General features: G+C 39.5%; 1 protein-coding gene across 1 annotated transcript in view; it reads right to left on the bottom strand.

Annotated features, from left to right (window-relative positions):
* Positions 1-6,930: 6,930 nt before the first annotated feature.
* Positions 6,931-16,791, bottom strand: part of Otol1 (otolin 1) — a 23,320-nt gene continuing 13,459 nt past the window's right edge. The window contains exons 3-5 of the mRNA XM_021197035.1: positions 12,411-12,500; positions 9,016-9,087; positions 6,931-8,412 (exon numbers count right to left, since the gene is read on the bottom strand). Coding sequence (XP_021052694.1) covers positions 7,514-8,412; positions 9,016-9,087; positions 12,411-12,500 — 1,061 coding nt within the window. The 3' untranslated portion in view covers positions 6,931-7,513. The remainder of the gene's footprint in view (positions 8,413-9,015; positions 9,088-12,410; positions 12,501-16,791) is intronic.

Below are 16,791 nucleotides of genomic sequence, written 5' to 3'. Positions count from 1 at the left end.
AGAGTCTGAACAGCTTACATAACTGAAGACCACAGAATTATGGAGCTGGGGCCTCATGTCAGGAGCCTAGTGTCTGGGAGTGTGTGGCTAACTTCCCTCTGTCCCTTGCAGATTAATCTGCTGGGTCTCCGGGGTTTAAACCTAGCTCAACTAGAAAACAGGCTGCTTTTCGCGGTCCCACGGGTTCCTATAGAGCTCCTTTAGCTAATAATTCAATTAGGTTTTACTTGGAGATAAAAGACATCTAGATGCAGCTTTGTCTCTCCCACGATTTGGTGACTCTCTCTCATATATGTATGTATTTTAAAATTTCTTTCATATATGTATTTATTTTAAGAAGCTTTTTCTATCGTAGGTTTTCATATGACCCCCCCAAATGTCTTCTAGAGTTAGCTGTCCATTTTCAAATTCTCTCTCTTACAGCCCTTTTCAAATCCCCCTGCACGTAGCCCCCACCTCCAACAACACCATGCCACTATATAGCCCCTGACTCTGTGATTATGTAGATTGTAGAATGCCTATAGAAAGCTTAGAAGCTAATAATAAAATAATATAAAGAGAACACAATGCACGCCATATTTGGTTTTTTGAATCTGGAATACTTAAGTTACTATGATTGGTTTTAGTTTCACCCATTTACCTTTGAATTTCATGATTTGATTTTTTTTTAACAGATGAATAATATTTCATTGTGTAAATGTACCACATTTTCTTTATCCACTCATTTGCTGGTAGACATCTAGGTTGTTTCCAATCTCTGGCTATTATGAATAGAGCAGCAATGAACATGGGTGAGCGAGCGCCTCTGTAGAAGGGTGTAGAGTCTTTTGGGCATTGGTGCATCTTGGGGTAGATCGATTCCCAGCCTCCTAAGGAACCACCACATTGATTTCCATGTCTGCTGTAGGAATATACACTCTCATCAGAAATAGATGAATATTCCTTTTACCTTATATCCTTGCCAGCATGTGCTGTCATTTGTTTTATTGATCTTAGCCTTTCTGACTGGTGTGAAATGGAATCTCAAAGTGGTTTTCATCTGCATTTCCCTGATGACTAAAGTTATTGGACATTTCCTTAAGTGTCTCTCAGCAGTTTGAATTTCAGTTCTTGAGAATTCTGTGTTTACTTCTGAGCCTCATTTTTTTTAATTGGGTTATTTGTTTTCTTGATGGACATTTTTTTCATTCTCAATGTATTTTATGTATTAGTCCTCTATCGACTGTATAATTGATAAAGGTCTTTTCCCATTCTGTAGAGTGCTGCTTCGTCCAACTAATGGTATCCCATGCTTGGTCCAGAAGCTTCTCAGATTCATCAGGTCCCAGTTACTAATCATTGTTCTTAGTGCTTGTGTTCTGATCAGAAAGTCTTTTACTGTACCATTTTCTCTTCTATCAGATTCAGTGTAACTGGCCATTTATGTTGAGGTCCTGGGTCCATTTGAAGTGGAGTTTGTGCAGGGTAATGAGTATAAATCTTCTACCCACAACCATCCAGTTTGAACAGCACCATTTGTTGAAGATATAATCTTTTTCCAGTATGTGTTTCTGAATTCTTTCTCAAAAAAAGGCATTAATAGGTGTGTGGTCTTATGTCTGGGTCTTCAGTTTGATTCTATTGATCCGTGTGCCTATTTTTTATGCCAAGACCATGGTGTTTTTATTATTACAGCTCTGTAGTACAATTTAAGTTTGAAGATGATGATACCAATAGCATTGGTTTTAGGTATCCTGGTGTGTGTGTGTGTGTGTGTGTGTGTGTGTGTGTGTGTGTGTGTGTGTGTGTTTCCATATGAAACTGAAACTGTTCTTTCAATTTCTGTGTTGAATTGTGTTGGAATTTTGATGGAGTTAACATTGAAAGTGCAGGTTCTTTTTTTTTTTTTTTTTTTTTTTTTAGTCATTTCTTATGAACATGGGAGATCTTTCCCATCTTCTGATATCCTCAATTTCTTTCTTTACTGTTTTAAATTTTTTATTATACATCTTTTCATTTGCTTGGTTAGAGTTACCCTCAAAGATACTACTTTTGAGGCTGTTGTGAAAGTTGTTGTTTCCCTGTTTCTTTCCCAGTCATGTGTATATATGAAGGCTGCTAATTTTTGTGTTAGTTTTGTATCTTACCACTTTGCTGAAAGTTTTCATCAACTGTAGAAGTTTCTTCCAGAGTATTTAGGGGTTTTTATTTATAGAATTATATCATTTACAAACAAAGATACTTGACGTCTTTCTTTCCCACTTGTATTCCCTCGATCTACTTCAGTTGTCTTATGCTCTAGCTAAGACTTCAAGCACTATGTTGAATAGATATAGAGTTTACATACTTTTCTTCCTGTTTTTAGCAAAAATGCTTTGAATTTCTCTTTGTTTAAGTTGATGGTGACTTTTTGCTTTCTTTAAATTACCTTTATTATGTTGAGATATGTCCCTTGTATCCTTAGTCTCTCCAGAACGTTTACCATGAAGGGATGTTAGATTTTTGTCAATGGTCTTCTCTGTATATGATGAGATAATCACATGGTTTGTGTCACTGAGTCTGTTTATCTGGTTGATTACATAATTGATTTATATGTATTATACTATCCCTGCATCTCTGGAGTGAAGCCTACATGGTCAGTATGGATTTATCTTTTTTAAGTGTTCTTGGATTCAGTTTGCAAGTGTTTTGCTGAGAAATTTTTCATCTATGTTAATAAGATAAATTGGTCTGTAATTTACTTTTTATTACTAGGTCTTTCTGTGGTTTGGACATCAGGATAATTGTTACCAACACAGAAGAATTAGACATTGTTCCTTCTGTTTCTATTTTGCAGAGTAATTTGAGGAGTAATGGCATTAATTTTCGTAGGAGGTCTGGTAAAATTCTGCATTGACTCCAGCTGTCCCTGGGGAGTTACAGCAGCAGCTGCTGCTGCTGCTACTGTTGTTGTTGTTGTTTAAATACTTCTTTTATTTCAGTAGGGGTTAGATGTCTGCTTAAGTTATTTATCTGATCTTATTTTAGTTGCCAGTTTATTTTCTAAAGAGAGAGGAAAAAAGAATTGTGGAGTTGGAACAGTGGAGCTACGGAGAGGATATGGGAAAAAATAAAAGAGGGAGCACTGTGTTCAGAATATATTGTATGGAAAAATATTTTCAGTAAAAAAGAAGGAACAGTTGAAAATGCTTGGCTCCGTGGAACCTGCTTTCTGAGATAAGATAGATAAGAAGAAAGTCCACAGGTGAGGCATGTACCATGAAGAGAGTGAAGGGAGGGCTCAGGACATGATGTTTGCTGCTGAAAGTTGGATGGTCCAAGAAGATTCCCTGAAAACATTGTATCTGAGTAAGGGTTGAAATGAAAAGAAAGGACAGGCATGTAATAACCTAGGGTCATCTTACTAGATGACTATGTCACCATTTTTGACATACCTACGAACTACATGGTAATTGCAAAGGCTGAACATTTAATAGTTAAAAGATGTTATTCAATATTTAACTCTTCATATTACTCAAATTTGTATTTGCATAAGTCTAAAGAAAATCCACAATGGAACTAGGCTCTAAAATATCACTTTAAGAGATAGATAAAATGGATGCTAAAATAAGCAAACATGGGTTTATATGATGGGATTTAAATATTTTGCAACTTGTGTATAACAGTGATAATGTCTTTTTATCTAGCCCCGGTTACAATATTTGAATGTAATACATAAATTCATTTTTTAATTTTATTACAAATTCAACTAAGCAAAATTTTTCCAAGTTGATATAAGTTTTTTAATTGCTATGAAATACAATGATACAAGAAAAGTGATTAACTTGACAAAATTATCAATAGAAATTAAGCTTTGCAAAATGACATCTATGGGGAAATAAATAATTATTGAATTAACATCTTTATCTTATTATTCATCCAATCCTAGCATACCTGTGTATTAATTCACTCATTTTACCTATCTTGTTTACATTAAATCATGTTAATAAAACCATAGCTTTCCATAGATTTTTCAATAAAATGGCACATACTCCAAAGTAGAGAAGTAGGCCATACTTTAACGAACAATTTGTTACCTTCATTTATATTTTAAATAATAGTGTGTAGTCTGTCGGGCCCATTTTCTTTAGATGTTAGGGGAATCCAGTTAGAAGGTTATTTTGATATAGGAGGCTATAAACTATGATAACTTGACAGGAGTTGTGGCAGAGAACATGAGAGAAAGCCATCCAACTGGATAGGCCCTGAAGTATTAAGTGTACTTAAGTAAAAATAAAAACAAGTGATAAAAGGTTTCTATTCTGGACAAATGGTAGCAGCAGTCACTATTTAAGTTGGAGGGTATGAGAATCCTAGACACTTGGTGTGGCTGTGCTAATTTAAGTTTTATTCATGGCAATCTAAGTAGTTTGGTGTTCAGGATTGACATTCAGGTATGGCTATTTGTAGTCATTAAGTTAGGAATAGACAAATATTGAACCTAAATCATTAGGATAGAAGGCGATCCATGCTTGTATCTATTTAATAAGATAGCACACATGACATATTGAAAGATGGGAACATCTGTACCATTTTTCTACCCTCATAGTATGAAATATCACAAAGATACTTCCAAAGCAATCCCCGTTATCCAGAAACTGCTTTGGTTTTGATAACTTGTAAAATGTTCATAGTTACCATTAGTCCTATATTGTAACCCTGAGTATTTTAGATTTCCTATAAAATGTCCATCACTGACACTGTCAGGTACCATAAAACTTACATGTTTATTGCTTCCTCTCTGGTTGTCTTCATATCTGGTAACATGGTGTGTGTGTGTGTGTGTGTGTGTGTGTGTGTGTGTGTGTGTGTGTCTGTGTGTCTGTGTGTGTGTGTGTCTGTGTGTGTGTCTGTGTCTGTGTGTGTGTGTCTGTGTGTGTGTGTCTGTGTATGTGTGTCTGTGTGTGTGTCTGATACTATTGTTCTATGTTCTTCTGCTAGTTGGTTCTCAACTTTCTCAAACTCAGTGTTAGACAGGATATAAAGAAAAGGAAAAGGGGCTAGAGAGATGGTTAATAGTACTCAGTGCTCTTCCAGAGGACCTGAGTTTGATTCCCACAATCAACATGTAACTCCTGTTCCAGGGAATCTAACGGATTCTTCTGTCTTCCTCGGGTACCAAACACATACATAGTGCATAAACATAAGCTCAGGTAAATCACCCATACACACAAAATAAAATAACACAAATTTAAAAAAAGAAAAAAAAAACATGGGAATCAAAATACAAAAGATAAAACTCTTTCCTGAATCATGTCACTATCAAGTACCCAAATTAGGAAAGAAAGATTTCAAGTGGGGTGTAGCTTATTTAAAACACTTGCCAGCTATCTCATTCTTCCTCTAAAAACTACAGGCACAGTCATAACTAAAGTTATATTCTGGTCTACACAAAAGAAAAATCATTGGATAAGAAACTAATGCAACATTTCCAAAATTAACACCCTGCCTTATTCAGGGTTTCTATTACTGCAATAAAACACCATGACTGAGAAGCAAGCTAAGGAGGAAAGGTTTATTCAGCTTACATGTCCACATTGATGTTCATCATCAAAGGAAGTCGAAACAGGAACTTAAACAGGGCAGGACCCTGAAGACAGGAGCTGATGCAGAAGCCTTGAAGGGGTGCTGCTTACTGGCTTGCTTCCCCTGGTCTGTTCACCATGCCTTCTTATAGGTCACAGGACCAGCAGCCCAGGGATGGCACCACCCACAATGAGCCCTCCCTGCCCGATCACTAATTGAGAAAATGCCTTACAGCTGGATCTCATAGAGGCAGTTCCTCACCTGAGACTCCTTTCTCTGTGATAACTCCAGCTCATGTCAACTTGACACACAAAACCAGCCTGCACACATCCTAAAGAATATTGTTCATGGAATGAATTCAAAACCAACAGTAAACATGATCATGGAGTAAAATAAAATTAAGCCTATTTATTTTCTATACAAATGTCAGGAACTACATTAATGGGCTTGATGAACCTTTACTGTATATAGATATATCATACCACTTCCAACATTTGTTTAACATGGAAGCTGCTTTTCTCTAGTGATTCGCAATAACATCTAGAAATGGCACCACTCTGAACTGTTGGGGAAATGCTCTGTTCATATACATATGGATGAGACTCTCAAAAGCTAATGCCTGCCCAAGTTGGCAGAACATGACCAGAAAATTCCCCGGCACCCATTTCCTGACTTGGCACTCAAAGATGTGAAAATCTGTATAACTATACCTCTGTAAAAACCAAATTCCATTTGGATTCGATAAATTTCACTTTTTAAAAAGAGCGAAACTGCTGAACTATCCAATATTCACAGTTATTAAACATTCACTGTGCAAATGAATTTTACCCCCACCTGCTCCCAAAACATTAACTGAATAACTGGAATTAATATTATAGAGATGATGATAATGATGCCAAAGAATGTATCAGAATTAAATGTTCTATCATGAAGAAAGGGCAGAAATTTTGATCAGTTCTAATTTAATCTTGTTCTTGAGTTTCTTGGGGACATTCAGTTCTATACACAGTAATTGGATGAACTGTTAATTGAGTGACATCTTCATCAACTTTCCCTTTTACATTTAATCTTAGTCTACATGATATAAGCTTATGTGAAAATCCTTACATGTGGATAAATTTTGAAGATATTTTTCCAACTCTCTGTCATGCTGCCTGTGTATTTTTCTGAATTAAAGTGAAAGGAGGATGCCTGTGTTATACTGAAAAGCAACCCTTCCAAGAGAATCAGGGACTTTGCGAAAGAGCTGTCATCATGATCTGTCAGCTGTTGGCCTCATAGTCACACAGAATGGAGTGACATGTCATTCTGTGAGACAAAGTATTTAGAAGGATATTGTCTTAGCTGCTGTTCTGTTACTGTGAAGAGGCACCATGACCAACATAACCCTTAGCAAGTATTTAATTTGGGTCTCATGGTTCCAGTGAATAGTAAAGTACATGACCATCATGGTGGGAAGCTCTATATCCAAATCAAGAAGGAGGGCCTGATATACAAGCTTTGAAACCTCAAAGTCCACCCCTAGAGATACACTTCCTCCAACAAAGACACTCCTATTCCAACAAGGCCACACCTCCTAATCCTTTAAACAGTTCCACTCCCTGCAACCAAATATTATAATATATTTGAACCTATGGGTGCCATTCTTATTCAAACCACCACACAATTACTTATTAATCATAAGTCTCATTCATAGCTTTGAATGTTGTCATTAATAATTCCTTAAATGGAATCAGTAATGCCATTAAATGCTCAATGAAAAATGTTAGCTACATACTTAATATACAGATTCTCAAATACATATAAATATTTCAATGGAGATGTTTTGAAATAGGAATGCTTGACTCTATGATGTATATTTTTTAAATGTTTCAGTATTGTATCTATAATCATGAAAAAATCGAAGTTTTTAAGAGCATTCCTCCAGGTTAATAGAATAAATCAGAAGTGCAGTGTCCAAAACCCAAATTTATGGTGACTTTCTAAAAGTTTCCTCTGGGTACAGAAGGAACCCACTAAAGATGCTGTCATCCTCAGGGCCGACGTACAGCCCATTCCAGTCCTTTGACACTTCCAGCCACACTTGATCTCCTGCACTCAGTTTCAAAATGAGGAGGAGGGAGGCCTGATCTACTTGCTGACCATAGAGCGTCTCTCTGGATTTGAACTGCTTCCTGTTGCGGGCCACGAGGCTGATTCGAGCAGGTCGACCCCTGACAGTGACATGATAGGAAAATATGTATGTCCCAGGAACACTACAGTTAAATTTCCCAGTGATGGGGCTGTAATCCCCTTGGTCATTGGAGAGAATCTTGTCAAACTTGATGGGAATATTGGGGGGAGGGAAGGGCTTGGATAAAAGGGCACTGAAAGCCGACTGTGGGACTTGAGTGGCCTCGCCTTTGGAACCCTTGACACCCCGAGAGCCCTTCTTCCCGGTTGGCCCTCGAACACCTTTGCTTCCAAGCTCACCCTTTGGTCCCGCAGGTCCAGTGAAACCAGGAGAACCTATCTCTCCTTTTTCTCCTTTAGGGCCGGGGTCGCCTCTGAGCCCTGGTAGACCATCTGAACCCCTTTTGCCTTCTGCCCCAACATCTCCTCTGCTACCTTTCTCTCCCTCCACCCCTTTCTCGCCTTTCTGCCCCTTTTGCCCCCTTTCCCCCAAATCTCCACGGTAGCCTTTCTCCCCAACACCGCCCTTCTCACCCTTGGCCCCAGGCTCTCCAATGAAGCCATGGACCCCAGAGGCCCCAGGGTCCCCTTTCTCTCCTTTGGTGCCATTCCCACACAGTTCCCCCTTGGAGCCTTTTTGTCCTTTCGTTCCTGCCAGGCCGATGGCTCCTTTATCTCCCTTGGGACCAAGTGCACCTGAAATAAAAAAGTAAAATAATGTTTAAGAATCATATAAGCTATGACATGTGCTATTACCACAGACCTAAAATATTAAAATAATGCCAATTAATGGGACTTTGTTAACTTGGTTCATGCCTCTGCAAAGTCTGTCTCTAGTAGTCATTAAACACAGTGAGCAAGATTTCCATGTCGTGTTCTCAGAGTAACTAAGCCTTCCAAGAAACAATAATGCTTCTTTTTTCTTTTTGGTTTTTTTTTTTTGTTTGTTTGTTTTGTTTTTTTACTTTGAAGACAACACAGAATTGTCTTATTCCACTAGCTTCCCAACCCACGTAACCACCTCAGTTTCCGTCCTACCCATCATGCTCAAAGTCTCACAGGCGCGGAAGCAGTAATGCAGAGATTTCCTTCTTCTGGTGACAGCTCAAGAAAAGAAGCAGAACGCGTACATATTTGCCTAATGTCTCATTTCCTAGACTGACCTCATCCAGTGACCACACTGCGCTATGTAAATATTGAGAGTCTGAGTATGAGCCTTGCAAGCTCCTGCTTTTACAAACAGAAAGAGACCGGGGGCTCTCTAGGAGTCGGGTCCTTCCTCAGCCGATTGGACTTTACCTTGCTCTCCTGGTTTTCCTGGGTACCCCGGAATGCCACCTGCTCCTTGGTCCCCCCGGTCTCCCTTTAGTCCTAAAACGGAACAAGGATTAATACTGACACAACTATGTCTTTGGGGGTAAAGCTAACATGGGATTCAGAGCTGCACCACATTCCCATGTTTCTTAGCAAAATAAATTGCTTAAAGGTAAAACAGTACAAGAAGACAGGGTTGAAGAACATTAAGAGTGTTGGTTCTGGTTAATGGTAAGCCACTTACAAGGGATTAAGAGCTTATCCCTTCAAGCAGAACTCCTCTTGCTCATGGTATTCACAGGTTTCTTCAAACGCATCATGAACTTCCTAACACCCTCCAAATGACTGTGGATGAATGGACTGCCATTATCCCTACTGCAAATTTTGAATAATAGTCAAAATGTCTTCTTTGTTTGCCACCCACCATAAGTTTAAACAGAGAGTGAGCACAAAAAAATAAAACAAATATGGACATTTAAACCATAGGATAAAAGAAAAATATCTGGATGGATTCTGACAGGTTCTGATGTTGAATGGACATGATGGACTGAGCTTATTCCCCTCTTTCTTGGGAATGGGCACTAGCCACATTTATCCAGCATTACTGGAGGTGGTGGTGGTGGTGGTGGTGGTGGTGGTGGTGGTGGTAGTGGTAGTGGTTTTTACTCAGTTTCACTATATAGCCCTGGCTGGCCTGGAGTTCACTTTGTAGACCAAGCTAGCCTTGAACTCAGAGAGTTCTGCCTACCTCTGCCTCCCAAGTACTGGGATTAAAGATGTTTGCCACTATGTCCAGCCTCACTGGCAGTCTTAAGTTTATTTAAAGAGATTGATTAATTGCCTACATTGAAATTATTTGGTTAGATGGTGATTGATCAGTGTGCAGCCTTTCAAGCAAGGTTTTGGATTTTTTTTTTTTTTTTAACTTTCAGTCTTAACCAGGAGTCCCCACTAAGTCTGGAAGTAAAAGAAAAGTGGAGTTGCCACTGTATAGAGTCTGGTTGAATGAAATTCTGCTTTGATCATTCATCAAAGCATCTTCTTAAGAACCAAATCTTACAGTACCTCCCTAGATATTCTTCCACTTCCACAAGTCTAGCTTCCAAAAATGTATGAAGTGTCGTGGAGGTTCATCGCTCATTCACAGGTGCCCTACTAATATAATTCAGCCACAAAAGGATTAAATGTTTTCAAGAATGAAAATCACATAACTGACAAGTATGAAGGAGCTCTCTCTTACTTTAGCATATTTTTTGAGTAATTACCTCACTGACTGTTCTAGTAGGAATGAGTCAGGCAGCTCCCAGGCCACGCGGAGGGTGACGTATATTTGACATTAGGCCTTCTCACATGTGACACTGACGCTGAACCATTAAACCGGATGGATAGGTGGTATTTCTACAGGGTACCAGTATTCGCTGAGGAATTTCTAAATATCCTAGTGAATCTTTAGCTTTATAGTACTTCAAAGTACACAGGAACAAGGCATTTCTGGGACAGAAAGCTTTCTATGCTGATGCATTCATAGAATTATAGACTGGTTGGGCAGGAAGATATCAATGAAAGTGCTCATAACTACAGATCTTCTTGATAAACAGATTGTAAGTAGATAGAAGCTAGCTCATTTCTGTCAGGTTCCAGGCAATGTAAAACCATTACTATATTTTAATTATTTCTTCTGCTCTTTTGATATTATAATATTTAATGTATTCAGCTTCCCGTTATTGATACTGCCTTTGATTTCAGAATAAGCCAAAGACGGCTTCAAATTCTCCTTAACAGCCAGCTTTATACCTGAGCTGAATATTTTACAGGAATGCTTAGTCTTGTGCTATTTAGTACTAAATTAGTTGTATCACTTGAAAAAGTATCCACAATGAACTCTGTGTGTGTGTGTTTGTGTGTGTGTGTGTGTGTGTGTGTGTGTGTNTGTGTGTGTGTGTGTGTGTGTGTGTGTGTGTGTGTGTGTGTGTGTGTAGCTGAATGAAAGAGCCCTTACTAGCATGCACAGTCTCGCTACCCAGTACTAGAGTTTGGGGGAGGGAAGAAAAATTGAAAGATCTCACACACAAAGGCAGGACCCTTCCTCCACAGACTATACTATGTGGCTTCTAGTCTCTGGGTCATACTGGTGGCCAGTAACCTATGGAAAGGTTGTTTAAAAGTCTCTCTTAGCATCTTCTTCTGATTTGTTGGTTGGTTAGTTGTTGGTTGATTTTGCTTTTGTTCTTTGTTTTGGTTTAGGGACACATATTGAGGGGCAGGAAGAACACAAAGTTGGGTGGGTGGGGAGGTGGTGGGATCTGAGAGGAGTTGGGAGAGGGAAAACATAATCAAAGCATATTGTTTAAATAATTTTTAAAAGAATAACTAAAAAAAAAATGTTCCTGTCTGATAGAATTACAGGGATGGAAATGGAGAGGAGCCTGAGGAAAAGAAGGTCCAGTAACAGTCCCAAAGTGGGATCCAGCTCAAGGGGAGGTCCCAAGGCCTGACACTATTAGTGAGGCTATGGAGTGCTCACAAAAAGGGACCTAGCATGGCTGCACTCCGGAAGACCCAACAAGCAGCTGAAAGAGTCAGATGCAGATATTTGCACCAAACCAACGGACAGAAGCAGCTGACCCCTGTTGTTGAACTAGGGAAAAGATGGAAGAAGCTGAAGAGAAGGGCAATTCTGTAGGAGGACCAACAGTCTCAATTAATCTGGGCTCCTGAATCTCTCAAACACTGGACCACCAAACAGGCAGCATACACCAGCTGATATGAGGTCCCCAACACACATACAGCAGAGGACTGCCTGGTCTGTGTTCATTCAGAGATGGTGCACCTAACCCTCAAGAGACTGGAGGGCCCAGGGAGTTTAGAGGTCAAGTGGCATGGGGGGTGGGGACATCCACATGGAGACAGGGGGAAGGGAAGGAGGTATGGGAGGTGGAGCAGTAGGAGGGTGGATGGGGGGAAATAAAATATGGAGTGTAAAATAAATAAATAAAGAAATAAAGAAATTTTAAAGATAATAATTAATAAAGAAAAAGACTATATCAAAAAAGAATAACTAAAAAAGCTTCTCCCTCTATTTCTCATATATATATGAGAAATATACATATATATATATATATATATATATATATATATATATATATATAGTGTGTGTGTGTGTTACTCTGTGTATGTATGATATTCTCATAAACTTAAAGTTTTTCAGTTAGCCATGTATAAAGCTAATATTTTATGTCAGATTAATACTGAGATGATTTATCAAGTGTTTACACTTTAAAAAGTCTACTTTCAATAATCTAGCTTTCTTTTCTAGCAAACTTCTTTTCTTTAAAATGATGCAGAGTCTTCCTGAGTTGGATGAGAAAAGGGATAGTTACCTTTCTCTCCTTTCTGGCCTTTGGGGCCTTGGGGTCCAGTGGTTCCTGGGTGTCCTGGGCTGCCAGTGTCACCAGTCTCTCCTTTAGAGCCTAGAAATGATGTTTTTGAATCATCACATTAGAAAAACTATATTTTGCGGTGGAGAGCTGGCTCAGCCATTAAAGGCTAGGCTCACAACCAAAAATATCAGAAAAATTGTATTTGAAATTCATTAGTTCAGGGGAAGAGGCAGTTATTTTATTGAAACCCAAAACTGTCAATGTCCTAATGATAAAATCTGGTGGGAATAAGCCATTGCAGAGCTCTACGGGCAATATTTTTTGCCTGATTTGCAATTTTGTACTACCTGAATAGATAAATTGAGCCCATTAGTCCTTGTCACGATATTCACGGCAGTGACCAAATGATTCAGGGAAGCCGCACTACATCAAATGGCAAAAACAAAATGATTATCTGACACTTAACCTCAAACAGACCACACTTGTAAATTGGAAGTAAAAACACAATACAAAACACTCTGAGATTCCCATTCATCCACAGACATTGATTAGGAACCATATGTGAGGTTTCTTGTACACTAAAGAGTCTTTCCAGATGCTATACAGCAGGTTTTTACACACACACACACAGAGAGAGAGAGAGAGAGAGAGAGAGAGAGAGAGAGAGAGAGAGAGAGAGAGGTGAATCTGTACAAGGTAAACACTAAACACATAAGCATAAAGAGACTGAAAATGTCCCCACTATAGTTAATACAAAGCAGAGGAGGAAGGCTGCATTGCAAGTTACAGTTAAAAATAAAATGAGCTATATTTATGAGGTCAGAAGAGAATTCCCTGAGAAAACAACATTAAGCAAAAACTCCGTGAAGGAATTAAAATTTCCTGAAGTATCTTTTTAAAAGACAGTATCTTTAAACAACTAAGGAAAAACATCGCCATGCCTCTAGGTCGTGGCCAAGGATGGGGCCTGGGGGCTGAGAGGCAGGGAGAGGGGAGACCCTTGCAAGTCCCACATCTTTGTCTGTCTGACAGCTGAAGAGTCGCCATGAGCAAGACAACCCTCATAAAAGAAAGAATTTATTAGGGACTCGGGGTGCCAGAGGATAGTAAAGAACATGACCATCACAGTGGGAAGCAAACAGGCACAGTACTGAAGCACTACCTGAGAGCTTTACACCCTGATCCCCAGACAGCAGGCAGAGAGGGAAGCAGGCTGGGACTGGGTTGGGCTTTTTAAACCTCAAAGCCCCTGGTAAGCCTCCTCCAATATGGCTACCCTTCTTAATCCTTCCTATATAGTTCCTCAACTGGGAACTAAGCATGCAAATAGAACAGCTTGGGGGGGGCTTTCTCATTCAAACCACCACAGATACACTTATTCATCCAAGCAGACCACTTACCTAGAACTCACCTAAATCTAAATTAATTATTCTTTCTGAAATTCGTTTCTATTTGCAGAGTAAAAAAAAAAAAAAAAAAAAAAAAAAATGCCTTTTACTTAGAATAATTCAAGTCTAATTTCTTCAAAAGTTTACCATACAGATAATCACGCTCAATGAAATCACAAAATTATATTTTAATTATAATTAAAGCTAATGGGATAGAATGAAATAGAAATGAAAAGACACCAAAAAAAAAAATCGATGGAATGAAAAATCATGTACAGTAGAATTCCTCTTTGAAAGAAAACTGTAAATGTTTAGAAGAAACCCTTTAAGACATCACTTGCCATAGAGATGAGGGCTGAAGGCAGGCTCCTCTGTTCGAAGAAGAGTCTCCTAGGGGAGAGAAATAGGGACAGACTAGGCAGAGGAAGTGAGAGCACACAAGAGAGCCAAGCTCAGTTCGCCCTTAGCCATGTGTCTCCTCCAAAGGTGTGGTTCTACTGTTGAAACAAACAACCAAGGACATGCCTGAGATAGCCTAGAAGCACCCTGCAACTGCACACAGGGCCAGGAGGAGAGTGACTGTCACAGGAGCACCCTGCAACTGCACACAGGGCCCAGAGGGCCAGTGACTGCTCTCCCCTCTCCATGGGGTGTACTCTTAAGATTGAGCATAAGAAGGAAAGCTGGGGTATCCCAGGAACCAGCTGATTTTGCCTCCACTTTCTGAAGACAGGTGCTGCAGCTTCTAAGTTGACCAAATGGTCACCGAACCAGGAGCGCATTGCCAGATGCAATGTAAAAATATCTTCAATATTTTTTGTAGACATTGAGAAATGATATAAAATTCCCCATTCTTCTTAACATGGGCTACCCATATTAACTGAACTAAAAACAGAAAAGATGAAGTGTTGCCTTCTGGCCATTAAGTATATCTGAATATTTTCATGATTTCTTTCATCCATAAATTGAATCAAACTAGACTTTTAAAAGTAGATAATTCGCCATGCGATGCCGGCAATGTGTGTGTTCCCGTGACTGAGAATTAAGGAAGAAACATTGACATGCTTGGGTTTGAGTGGGTTTATTCTCTGCCTTCACGTTGGTTCAGTGCTGCTCTTAGATCAGATTTCTAATGGAAGAGACAGCAAAGGCAGGAAGAATCACGAAACAGGTCTACTTATGCATTTAGGAACATGTATGTATATATACACACATATGCACACACACACACACACACACCAATGAAAGATAAAAGAGGCCATGAATAAAGAGAACAAAGCACGGGAAAGAGCATGGGAACTTGAGAAGGTTTGGAGGGAGAAAGGGGGAGGAGGAAATGATGGACTTAGAATCTCAAAAAAATAAAAACTGATTTTAAGAAACTGGTGAAGCTAAGATAAACTGTCTGAATCTGAAAATTCAGGGTGCAGTCGTATCAGGGACAGAGAATTCCTAATATAGAACCATTCTCCCTCCACTTTAACTGAGTCGTAAAAGTCGTCTAGTGAGCATTTATTCCGTGTCAGACTGCACGTCATACTGATTATCATTTAACGTCTGTTTCCCATGGCTGAACTTGAGGCTTAAGGACATAATGAAACCTTCGTAGGAGAAGGACTGTGATGGATTCAACCTCCTGAGCTTGAGGCCAACTTGTTAACTTGGGTCTGTAATTGCAGCTACTTGGAAAGCTGAAGTAGGAGCTGGTCGTGTTCATAATCTGCCTGGGCTTCAGAGTGATCAGCAGGCCAACATGGGGCAACTTTATGGGACAACTGAAAATTAAAAGTGTTAGAGCAGTAACCTAGCATGCACAAAGCCACACAGCATGGACACATAGCATTCTGATCCAGACGACATAGTCAGTAAAATGACGAGATATGAGCTACCCAGACAGCCTAGAAACTTGGCACATCTGCAAAATATAGGTCACAAAGATGAGAGGAGAGGCTGAAGTATAAGCATAGCCCAGTCCAATTCACCACCAGGTGAAACAAAAGCCTTCATGCTACGGATCTCCTCACACTCTTCTTACAAGGCAGTCATGACCTGCCGTGTCTCGCTGGCCCTGACTTTGGACCTTCCATCCTTAAGCAGCCTGCCAGCCAAATAAGTCATGATTCTAAAAATGACTTCCTCAGCCTCATTCCGTTTCTGTCTTTTGTTTGTTTGTTTGTTGTTTTGGTTTTTCGAGACAGGGTTTCTCTGTGTAGCACTGGCTGTCCTGGAATTCACTGTGTAGACCAGGCTGGCCTCGAACTCAAAAATCCACCTGCCTCTGCCTCCCGACTCATTCCATTTCTGATAGTGAGTGTTCAGACAGGAAACCGTGGAATCTAATCTCATCCTCTTCACCCCTTTATCCGGGTCAGCATAAGCCACCCATCTCTCTAAAACCCCCTACCAAAAAGGAAATCAATCAAAATCCCCATGGGAATACATAATGACTGATTTAACAGCTTTCTAGTCTTCAGGCTAGATGCAGCAAACATTACATGATTTTTTTTTAAGGAATAGTGAATTCAAATTTGACATTATGATCTTAATTTTTATCTTAAGTTCTCTATACTGCATAGCGCGCAAAAGACTGGGAGCCTATTCATCATGTGTCTATTGGAGATATCTGAGATTTTGAAATAGGGACCACAGAGTTCTACGGAGAAAATTGCTGGACAATGCCAGTGTGACTTCCACATTTCAGTGAGGACCAAAGTGAATTCTGTGCTGCATTCTCCACTCATGGACCTTCCACTCCTAATCCTGACTACAAAAATGGCACCCAAAAAGTTCTTCAGTCACCACACTTTCCTGACGTGCAATAGAATTTTTACTTACTTTTTTTTTAAAAAAAAAAATCAACTACTAAAAGTTCCACTGGGGGGCTGGTGAGATGGCTCAGTGGGTAAGAGCACCCGACTGCTCTTCTGAAGGTCCGGAGTTTGAATCCCAGCAACCACATGGTGGCTCACAACCATCTGTAACAAGATCTGACG

This window comes from Mus pahari, chromosome 4 (assembly GCF_900095145.1).
Source record: "Mus pahari chromosome 4, PAHARI_EIJ_v1.1, whole genome shotgun sequence".
Lineage (NCBI taxonomy): Eukaryota > Metazoa > Chordata > Mammalia > Rodentia > Muridae > Mus > Mus pahari.
Note: the sequence above shows the minus strand (reverse complement) of the source record. Positions and strands in the feature narration are given on the sequence as shown.